The sequence below is a fragment of the Plectrocnemia conspersa genome, unplaced genomic scaffold (assembly GCF_051122295.1).
Source record: "Plectrocnemia conspersa isolate PC_06_02 unplaced genomic scaffold, ASM5112229v1 ptg000003l, whole genome shotgun sequence".
In the NCBI taxonomy this organism is placed as follows: Eukaryota; Metazoa; Arthropoda; class Insecta; order Trichoptera; family Polycentropodidae; genus Plectrocnemia; species Plectrocnemia conspersa.
The window spans coordinates 25,812,501-25,825,074 of record NW_028277167.1 but is presented as its reverse complement, the minus strand read 5'-3'; the positions used below and the strand labels follow the sequence as shown (position 1 = coordinate 25,825,074).

General features: G+C 30.6%; 1 protein-coding gene across 3 annotated transcripts in view; it reads left to right on the top strand.

The window, feature by feature from the left end:
- Positions 1-12,574, top strand: part of LOC148237111 (lachesin-like) — a 306,235-nt gene that overhangs the window by 175,728 nt on the left and 117,933 nt on the right. For all 3 annotated transcript variants that reach the window (XM_088183322.1, XM_088183323.1, XM_088183324.1), the window contains one exon: positions 695-902. In XM_088183322.1, coding sequence (XP_088039448.1) covers positions 695-902 — 208 coding nt within the window. The remainder of the gene's footprint in view (positions 1-694; positions 903-12,574) is intronic.

Here is a 12,574-nt window from a genome sequence, read left to right as displayed (position 1 = left end):
ATCTGTTTTTTATAACGTACAATGTATAAAGTACGTATAATTTTAGTCTTGGGCTTAAAATAGAAAATAATATAATAAAAATAAAAAAGGGAAGGTTGTATATATTTATTTGAGAAGATAAAAAATGAACTTTTGACAATGTATGTAAATATGTACATTCATAGACACAATTAATGGAAAACATTATTTTGAATACAATTCACGAAGTAACATCAAAGCATCAAGCGTTTCATCATTTAGCCTTAATCTGATTTTGGTTCCTAAGCAGCCTGCTGCTGAAAAAGCACGTTTAGACTCACAGCCTCAAAGATTCACAGATGACACGTGCAACTCGCGCAAGTTTGTACACGAAATATAACGATGTTATCAATAATAATTCGATTGTGCTTGATAAATCAACCAATCCGAAAAATTCGGGATTATGTTTTATAATCCCGGGACTCATCGGGTATTGAAAATCGTTCGGGATCCCGGGATCCAGGGATTCGGAATCCCGGGATTGGAATCCCTACACACAACTAATGCATATTCTCATTGAATGTTTCAGGTAAAGGTTTACAGTCTATAAGCTTCGTGTTTTATCATTGTGTGTATATATATATATATATATACATTTATACAAATGATAATTCGTAGTTGTATGCTATTTCTTCTTTACATATATATTTATGTATTTTTTTTATCTTTGTTTTAGGTTGGATGGATGAAAACAGAAGATGGAACTCTTCTAACAGTCCATACAATGGTAGTGACTCACAACCCAAGGGTTAACGTTCAGCACGATAACCTACGAACCTGGCAACTTCGCCTAAGGCCTTTAAAAGAAGCAGATCGCGGCTGCTACATGTGCCAGATCAACACGAGTCCCATGAAAAAGCAGTTAGGGTGCATTGACGTCCACGGTGAGTCTCGCTTTTATAAAATATATATGATTATATACACGAAGTTCTCCGGTCGGAAGATAGTGTCTATTGCTCTTTATTGTTTGAAAACTCCAGTAAAAAGTTCCCTTTTCAGCTTGAAGCACATAAATAATAGATATCTCTGTCGCGTAACAACGAAAGGCAAAAAGTTCAAAGCGTCGCGTTAGATTTTCATTTTGAGCACACAGCGAGAGCTTTGTGCCCGAATCTCTTTTGGATATTTAAAATGGTTAACGGCAGCGTGGCTTGTTTTGAAACATTCAACGCTCTACTCAAATTTTGCCTCATTTCCTGTCTTGAAGTGATTTCAAAACACACTTTGGGAAAATTGAGTTGTGCGATGAAAGCCACGGCGGTGGAAAATGCATCAAAAATTTCAATCAGTGACATATTGAGCGTTGTTTCTTGCGAAAAATGAAATATGCTGCTTCGAGAATCTTATAAAAATCTCAAACGTGAATTTAAATTATTATGTTAATTTATTTTATACACAACGCTTATGATGCAGCGCTCATTTGACTGCGCTCATTTGTGACTATGCCATATTTATCAATATACATAAATAATTAATGTATATATCAATAAAATTTATTGTCGATATAAATCACAAATGTAAATATGATTTCAAATTTAAAAATATTTGACAATAATCACCGAACCACTAAAAATATCTATATTTATTTAATAATTATAAACTTAAGTAAGTAATAAATGCTCTTGGTTAAGTATTTATTTTCTATAAATATTTCTTTACATTAGAATTGTAATTTTATTATATTTTTTATATCTCATTATTAAATATTGTTGCAGGTAATTTAAGACCATAAAGGTTGTAGCTTTTTTGATTTAAAGTTTGCTTCAACGATAAAACATAGTGTATGTATGAAGCTCATAATAATCAGTTTCATTTAATTATAAAAAAATATCGTCACTAGAGATTATGATTCTTAGCTATTCATAGAATCTTGATAATCGTGTAAATTTGCTAACTTCACTTTTGGGTGAAATTGACTTAAAAATGTCATTCTGTACCTTTAATTAAAATATACATGCTTAAAAAATCTCTAAAATATCCAATTAAACACTACAAACTTGAGATATGTTTTATTTTTAAGTTGTCTAGTTTTTATATATGGAGCTAGAAATTTGCTATGTTTATTTTTATGTAATACATAAATCCCAGATTGAAAAATTATATGTTGTTTTCATAAAAAAAAATATTCATATATAAATAAAAGCTTTTACATAATTCATGTATCTGGAACGGTTGTAAAATCCACCTATTTATTTATTTTTGCGAGAGATTTGTTTTTAAATTTTGAACCTGACTTTTTTTTAGATTTTCCGAGAAATTCCGAATACCTAATCGTAACCCATGGCGCGTTGTTAAAATTCTATGAACCGTCTCGCACGTAAGCTGACCCAACTCTTCTCTACCACAAATCTATTGAAGCTATATTACAAAAAAAATGTTTTTACGTGATGTTATAGTAACACTTTATATATCGTACACATTTATTTTTATTGTTAGTGAAACTAATATTAGTTAATATCGTTAAATGAAAAACAGCTGAGCGAAATTGTATATTTTATTTTAATTATGCTGCATATTAAATATCATCCTGCGATTCAGCTGGATATTGGCCGGCGGAAATTATTCCGTAAGCCGGACACTTAACTTAAGATTTCAGTCTGTTTCACTTAATTCTGATACAGGACTTTCAGTGTTACGTTGCTCTAATTTTAAATGTATAGCTTAAATATGACTTTAGATGCAGTGTCACAATAATTATTGCTTATGAGTTTGCGTTACGGCATTAAATTATTTTTTTTGTAAAACGCGATACACTTTAGCGTAGTATTTTTTCTTTTAACGATAGTAAGTCTTCGGTCTTGTTCCTTACATTAAATTTAATCACTTATAATATTTATATTTTTATATGTAATTTTTATTTAAACATTTAAAAAGCATCATTCGAAACAAACAAAATTATTTAAAGTATTAAGGCCAAGAGCTGTGACTTAACATCCAAATACACGACAGAAAAGTAGATTCTGCTATTAGGCGGTGAAATTAAAATGGCAGATCTTGGTAGTCAAAGAGTATTTGCTGGCATGTCGAGTTGTATTATTGTCTGCTGTGATTTCGTGGAGTAGCTGGGATTTGTCTGCTGTTGTCTATCGTGCCGATGCATTTTCTTGGCTCGTCTTTGTTTCTGTGACTCTGTGATCAAATGTAACATTTCTGCCGAATCTCTGATTAAGATGTTATTAAGTCAATTGCATTGCTTCTTGGATAAAACTCTGAAATGGTTCATGCCTAAGTATAAACGGCTTAGATGACATAAAAATTGAATAACAATATTAATATGCGCAGGATATAATGTATTTTCTATCACACGCTCTTTTCAAAAAAAAAAAATCTCCTACGGTATCTTGGTGATTTAACGAAATTATTTGGTCACGACGTCTCTCGTTCATTGTTGTAAATATACTGTATGTGGCCTCGCTTTTTTAATTAATTTATTCATTTTAGTTTGTTCGACATAGTCGTTAGAATGACTTCTAATTTAATTGTTTTGTGCGGTTTTATCAGATGGCCTTTCATACTAACTGTTTATAATATATTTTTTAACAATGTACAAAAGTGATTTTAGTGTTGAGAATCTCGATGAAAAATACATCAAAAAATTCGATCAATCTTCATCAAGGTACTACATGTTAAAAATCGTTCCCTCAACACAATGATAAATATTTTTTCACAAAAAAGCATCAACATTCAATGGTCTCCTGTCATATTGTCCCGAGAATCACCTGGTGCATACGGTCTGAAAGTACCCCCGTATATCACGGCTTTGTTCTCGTACACCCTCGTACTCCACCCTTGACTGTCTCTAAACGCTTCTAACCACCCTTAACCCGCCGTCGGAAAGAGACCTTGTTTACTTATTTGTCCCAAGCTATGTTCCGATGGTAAACAATCGGGAAAAGCAAAAATTTGTCATCTTTCCAAAGCTCCCAAAACATGCGATGTGGATATAATATATCATGTAATACATGGTGATCCAATATAGTACGAAATTGGAACACTTTAAGTCCGTATATGCATTAATAATATTTAATAATTTAAAATAATAATATCTGAGATTGTATAGCAAATACAGAAGTAAAAACCATGTCATGTACAAAAGACGCATAAATGGTACACCCTAAAACTAAATATTGTAATTAAATCTTGAAGATTTTAATTGAATTTTGATTTATTTTAATGTTAGATATAGAAAAAGCTTTTGACACCATATAGCATGACGGTTTGATGCATGAAATATACAGATATAATGCTTAATATGTTCATACCTGATAACTAGAAGCTATATTGTTTCACTGAATAATGAACACACGATACCTCATATAAGTATAGCTGGAGTTCCTCATGGTAGTTTGCTTAGCCCTTTTTTTATCTTGTACATAAACATTTACCAAAAAAAATTATGCATTTATTTACGCACGCTGATGAAACAGCAATTTAACAAATGCAGACGGTCTTAAGAATTTCTTTATACATATTTTGAGAGGTAGACAATTAAAATGATACTAATTAGCCAAATTTAAACAAGCACGATAGACCTGGGCTTAAATCCTATATGAACATTTGTGTTTTTAATTTTGTATCGTGTCTGGAAGATCATAATTAGTAATTATTATATAAATATATTTTCAATCGATTATTACAGATTATGTTTAGTTAGATTTTCCTAATCTAACGAATGAATTATTAAATAAGAGCTGAATCGTACATATTTCATTATGAGCTATTTTATGCTATAGAAAATATCTTATAAGTATTTAAAAAAAACAGAAGCAAATATTCTTACAAATCGTACTCTGTCACCATCTCTTCAAAATGAAACGGACAGTAACATAAAATGTAAAACATGCGTTAAATACTTAGGCTTACACCTGAACCGCAAAATTTAATTTATTAAACATATTTTGCAACTGTTGCACTTAGACCTAATAAACTTAAAAATAAAATCTTAGTCTATAAACAATTAATTTAGTCCATTTGAACATATTGCTGCTCGGTGTGGAGTAAAACCAGTAACACTATTTTTTTCGAAATTGCAAGTAATTTAAAATAAAGCTATGAAAAGCATATGTAATACACCATATTATAATCAACTTAAAAATGCATATTATTATTAAAGCACTAAAAATTATAAAACACTCATTTTTATACCAGAAATTATTATAAAAACTAGCTGTCGGTATCTCACTGTCGTGAGGTACCAAAGCTAGCATATGTGCGAATACCGTCCCCTCAACTTTTTTGGTTTTAAATATTACTTTTCATTCGTTCTAATTTTATTTTAATCTATTTTTGAATTTAATATTTAAAATTAGATATTAAAATTATCGTTCAGCTGTGCGATTGACAATATAAATACATATACAATATATTGTATTTGCAATATAAATATAATACATATTCTTCACGAAACCACACTAACTACAATAAAAACAACCCTAAATTTGAATAGTAGCATATAATGCTAAAGCACATATTTTTTTAAAGGCTAAATTTTCAGTTAAATCAACTCAAATTATCACCTAATTTATTGTTTCTTCTTTGATATTTTTCTTTCGCTTAAATTGTTTAAGGTGTTTTAGTTATTTATCCTTAAATTAAAACTATCAACGTTTTATTTTATACATTTATTTATCTTTTCACATTGTATCTGAAAATGTAAGCATAAGTATAGTATGTATAATAAGAATGTTATTTATATAATGAAAATAAATGTATTAAAAAAACAATTTTATAAAATCAAAATTTCTTAAATGTTTACCAACAAAACTAAATATTTTTAGTTAAAAATGTTTAAGCAGCAGTAATTTAGTAATAGTTTTTGAAAAAAGATAACGCGGCTTACAGTTATATTTTTTGCAAGGAACATAAAGTTAAATTTATAAAGTGAATTCATTGGTGAGGATTGTTATCCATTCCTTTTATTTTTTCATAACTAAAAACGGTAGACTATTCTTTATATAATATTAATCGTTCATCTCAAGTAAGATGTCTATCTTCATTTGCTTTTTATGCTTTTTCTATCCTATTTATTTTCTCTAAATATTTATGTATACATAATCTTTTTAAAATATTCCAGTCAGCATTTTGCAGCATCATATATAAAACACTTTTATTTTTAGTCTCTAAAGCCTAGTCCAAAATGTTGGCATACCGATCCTTCTTTTTATTTTGAATTTACATCAAGCGCATTGACCCAATTGGAAACTGATAAAGGTCCATAATTTTATCTTAATACATGCAATTTGTCACATAAAACTTCGCGGTTCCTGCTAACTTTTACATTTCAGATAAAAAGCGAATATATAATGGAACACTTCGCTTTGAATCCGACGTTAACTTTATAATACCGCGATAACGGGCTTTTTGCGTTTAAATATTTTATAACCGGCCGGATCTAAGCTTTTGTGTTGATTCCTTCGTTCAAGAGTAACTTGAATAATGAAATAAAGTGATCATTATACCGGACTAATTTTATACCGGTAAAAATGCTTATTTTACTATAATATATATTACAATGAGTGATATTAAGAGTGAAAACACAACATATATACAAAATAAAAGAGCAAACATATTGCAAGCATAACACACCTCACATAAATAAATAAAAATAGTATTCGTATATGCTGATTAATCCTGTCAGGTGTATGCTTACATATATACATCTAAATAAATTTAGTCTTATGAAAACACTGAAATGTTTGTCAATATAGGCTTATATTGACTGTATACACACATACGTGTATGTGTATATATAAAGATAAAGGGAGATAAAAAAATATATAAGAATGGATTTTTTTAGATGCTGTGTATAAAACGAGCATTTACATGACAATGCCTCCTTTTTATATAACGACCTCCGTATTAACGTAATGTTCGGATGCCTGATGAACATTTTCAGTTGTTTTCTCTTACATACACACACATACATACACACACACGTAGAAGGGAGGAGGGTTTTTCGCAGAGGAGGACGTGACGTGTCCGGTTCACCTGTTCCGCGAGAGGGTTTAGCACAGTAAGCCAGAACAATGGATCTTCCGGCGCCACTCAACTATTTTATTGTTATTCCCCGTCCGACTCTGGAATCGCTGGAATAACATAAAAGAAGAACGAGGCGAATACGTCATCGGCAAAAGGCACTCGTGGCTGGAAATAAAATATTATCGTCATGTCTCTGCGCGGTTACCTGCCGGATAAGCTCCACACTCGAAAGCTCCGAGGCTTACCAACTTGAAAGCTCCTTCGGACAACTTTGTTAGTCGTGGTCCTTATTGTTTTTCGTTAAAACAATTGTCTAACTACGTTTTAACCTTTGTGTGATATGGGCAGTCCACTGATTCGTATCTATTTGCAGCAGAATCAAAAATTATCCAAAATTTACCAGTGCTGGATTTTTTAATATAAAATAAATACTATTGGTGGCCGAGTGGTGTAACTTCTGCAGATAGTTAGATGCCAAAATAGCTTATTGCCACAATGTGTACAGAGAAATGTTAGTATCGAGCACTTAAATCGAATTGGTGAGCCTTCATCTGATTAAAGACGGAATAACATAGTCCGTAACGTCTCAGACAAGTAACTCTCTGGTTGCGGGTTCGAGCCCCGGCAGTCGCACTCAATGCACTTTTATAAGAAAGTGTCCCCAGCTGCAGTAACATCTAATGATTATAATATAAATTAAACATATTAGTTTATAATTATTAGTATAGATGTCACCGATTCCCATACCTTCAGTCTTGTGCTTAATACTTAATTGTTGCAGGTATTCATTATATTTGAATAACTTACTCAGTTGCTACAGATTTACCCCGTTGTAACGCATTGAGCTTACGCCTGTCAGGTGACAACGGAAGATTTAATAAAATATAATAAAAATAAGTATTTTCGATTGGTGATAAATCAGTCATTATAATGGTCCTTCAAGGTACATTGTACGAATATGAAATAAAACAAATTAAGAGTCAATCGCATTGATTATTAGCGCTACCTCCAAATTATCCACTTTAGCGAAAGCTAGTTTTAAGGCCCTACGTTTGGCGACCATCTGATTAAATGTTTATTGACCCGAGGCTTTTAATATATTTTTCTTAATTAGTTTCGAAGCTAATATAAATATAAAAATAGTTCGAATGAATTTTGTGCTAATTGTTGACTTTTAAATGTTAAGTGGGTTTTTTTTTAAATGTATGTGTTTTGCTGCTCGTAAATGTTTTGGTTCAAACAAATGCATTAATACAGATTATAATGGCATCTCTAAAAATCTCAGACTGATATCAGATGAAGCAAATAGAGAGCCAATATTAATGTTTTTTATCTCAACCTTTAAATTATCCTTTTTAGTAAAGCTAGTTTTGATTCGTCACGTTGAGTGACCATCCAATAATTACAAATAATAGTGTAAGCAACGTTTATTAGCTGCAGAACCATTACTTTTTTTTCTAGATGAATTATGAAACTAAGGAAATTTTGTAGTAATTTATGGTTTTTAAAAGTTTATGTGGTTATTGTTAAATTTTGAGTAGTCTACCGATCTTAAATATTTTGTTTTCAGCAAAAATATTATCACGTCTTTCTTATGGTTTTTATAGAAAGCTTTAACGAATAGCAGATAAGCAAGTTGAGACTCAATTCTTTAATTCATAGCTTTACCTACAAATTATCTTCTTTAGCAAAACTGTTTTTAAGACCCTACGTTGCGTGACCGTTCGACAATTACAAAGGATAGTTCAAACAATGTTATTTTAATTTACGGCAAATGTTTTTTTTAAGCTTATAAATAAAGAAAATAAAAAAAGCGATAATTGATAGCTTTTGAAATTATTTGTGGCTTCTGTGCATTTTTTAGTGCTGCTGTGGTTACTAAATATTTTTTGTATACAAAATTATTACAATATTCTATTTCGGATATCCATAAGGCAAATTAAAAACCAATCGCATTGTTTTTCTACATTCAGATCATCTTCTTTAGCAAATTTGGTTTAAAGTCTAACATTGGGCGACCGTCTAATAAATCCAAAAGATAGTTTCAACAATTTTTATTTAAAGGAAGGCCACTATTTTTTTTATATAGGTTTGAAGAAATTCTTTAATAATTGAAGCGTATACTGCCAATTTCAAATATTTTGTTGTATACAAAAATAATGCATAAGCCTCTACAAAAAACGTAATATTAGAACTATTTTAATTTAGCACTCTCAATATATTAGTATTTTTGTGGCGTCTTTATTTTGATTCATAATAAGATTTTTTAAATCTTTCAATATTCATTTGACATATAGACCACTATTTTAAGCACTACATTTTGTAATAGTATCGAGCTTAATACTTAATTTTCAAAACAAGACCCAACATATTGACTACAAAGCATATTTTGTCATAAATGAGCTAGCAATAAAATATACAGAAATGTGTATACATCTATTTACTTATTTTAAGTTTGGCATGCTGACAAACGATATTAAGCAAATATACTAAATGCATTTAAATTATTTTTTCTTTGACATTTTACTTTGTAAAAGTAACAAATTTTTATACATATAATTGTAGTCTTTCCTGGTTTTGTAACAGTGTCTGAATTTCTAAGAAGCAAGACATTTCATTGTAGAAAATTTAATGATATTGTATAAAATAGTAAAAAATTTGTGAACTTTAACTGGCTGAGTATTTATCAGTTTAACTTAAAAAATTTGTATGACGAAAGTTCAAATTGAAAGTTGTTAATCATATTTCAATAGATAGCTATTTTTTATACTATTGGTGACTACTAATTTTTATATATTTATTGTTTATTCCGGGGTTTAAAAAATAATTAAGACCGTAGATTAAGAGAGGAGATAAACCATTAAAAAATTCAAGCTCATTTATCGATTAAAAAAATGAGTGGTTTTAGATTTTTGGTGTGCTTGAAGAATTTTGTTAATAGATTTGTTATAAAAATGAAAAGCAAATAAAAATAATTGTAACTGTCAAAAAAGTCACGAGTCGCCATTGATAAAAAACTACAAAAATATTCTATTGCTTTTTTTCTATCAATTGATATCCAATGCTCCATTTAAAAATTCACATTATTGCTAAGTAAATGAATATCTTACAAATTGCATTTAAACACTAAAACATATTTGAATGAGACGTATTGATCGTAAAGATAAATGAAACTAATACCATTCTAATCATTGTTTTTTTAATTAAAATCTTTAAACTTTTTGATACTCATTAACTTAGTAAAAAAATAAACGATGCGATACAATAAAAATAATATATAATATTTTAATATAGATTTTTATTTTATCGATATTTTTAATGATATAAACTATTGTTACTATTTTGTTATTTATCTAAGAGACTCGTTTTTCTTGGCTTTTGTTTTACTAAGACGATGCCTCTGTACGGATTCTCTTTTGAACAGATCATAATATAGAACCATAGTCTTATCTCTTGTAACAATCGACTCGGAAATTTCATTTTCATTCCTGGGACAAAGATTCAAAAACTAATTACACAAGTTTACACGTTTCTGTTTTTGCGCTAAAGTATGTATCCCAATTCTGACTGAAAGTATTTAAGCTATAGATAATATATCTAGTATTTCTTTAATCTTCAAACACTTATTTTTTTGCAAAAAACTAGTAGGTATTTAATATGTATTTATAACAAGCAACATGAATCACAATATATAGTCCTGTAAACATTAATATGAAAATCTCTATAAAATAAAATGATCATTGGCGATTTTTGAGTGCACAATATATTTACACAGAGACTACATTAATTTATAATTTGTAATCCGAAACAATTTTAGAACTGTGTAGTAAATTATAAATTAAATTAAAAAGGCGTAATATTATTTAATCTAACAGTAATATATATTGAAGATAATTCATATAAAAGCTCTTAGAGTTTTATATTATTATATTAATAATAATTAACACAAAAGCTTTAAGATGAATTAAATTAAAGCTAGATCTATCACCGGTTTTAGAATTATTGTCTTATAAAATATACGATTTGTTTTAAATTGTTTTTAAATAATAAAAATATATTTTAAAATGATTTTCTTTTAATAATCACAGATATATTAATTACATATGTATGTATATATAGACATAAAAGCACATTGTGAATAATTCTACATAAAACGAATTAATATTACCTTAACTGTCACTAACCTTTTGTGTTCGAAATGAATGTATTCAAACTATAAATTATGAAAAAACGCCCCCAGTTGAATAAGAAAATCAATTGAAATTTTCTAGCTGAACGTTATACAGATATCGTTACATACAAAAAAATATAAGGCATTGTGATGTAAATTTCGTTTTTCACTAAACCGCCTACATTTACTAAATATTTCACGTTTTACTATTGTTCGTCAATGATATTTTCTATCTTCGTAATTTTTACATTAACCCTTTGGCTACCGAAATCCGATATATCGGCTTTGGCTACACTAGCGAGAACTGCCGGATCCGACGGCTCCGAAATCGAAGTATCCAATACATTTTCAACCGTCTGTAGGGTAATTGCTTCAGGGGTCTATAACATTTTTTCAAATATATGTTATAAATATATTATAATCATTATTTTTTTTTAATTTCATTATTATTTTTATTATATATATATATATATATATATATATATATATATATATATATATATATATATATATATATATATATATTTATGTATATATATATATATATATATTTATGTATATATATATATATATTTATGTGTATATATATTTTTTTTTTTTTTTTTTTTTTTTTTTTTTTTTTTTTTTTTTTTTTGTTGTGAGGAGAGGAAATCTTCTAAAGACTTCACCAGCGTCCAGATTGCTAGTGATTGTGCCGGATTCCGCTGCAAGCAGCGACCTACCGGCTAAAACCTCTCCCCAGCCCTCTCCTGGACGGCCGGTACTATCTTCCGATATTGCACTTCGGCTCGTCCAGTTTAGAGACTCTGTCCCGTTAGGGCCGCTGTCTTGAACTGTCTTTCAGCTCTTTTTTTTCCCGCATCACGGCCGACACGAAGTTCGTCCATGCCTCGTAGCAGCTTCGGTTCAATAACATAGATTGGACCATAGTGTCTACTGTGGCAGACCTTCCTATGATCCTTTCTAGCGCGATCCTGTCCGCTGCCCACGCCGAGCATCCGAAGAGTGTGTGCTCAGCGTCGTCGTCTTCTCCGGCGTTGCAATGGAGGCACTCGGCACTCGCCACTTTGCCGATCCTCTTCAAATAAATACCGAAGCATCCGTGTCCGGTCATTCCCTGTGTGAGGTGGTACGAAAGCTCACCGTGCTTCCTGCCGACCCAGGCCGACAGATCGCCGATGAGTCTGTGCGTCCACCGGCCCTTGGTGGACGCGTCCCATCTCCTCTGCCATTCCGTCACGGTCGCAACTCTGGCAGCCACCTTCTCGCAGCCGTTGTAGATCGCCTGTCTCTCCAAGGCGAGGAGATCCAACGGCGGCGTGCCGCATAGAGCGAGAACGGCGTCCTCGGACACGGTCCTGTACGCGGAGGCTACACGCAGCAGGCTTCTTCTCTGTACCCTCGCGA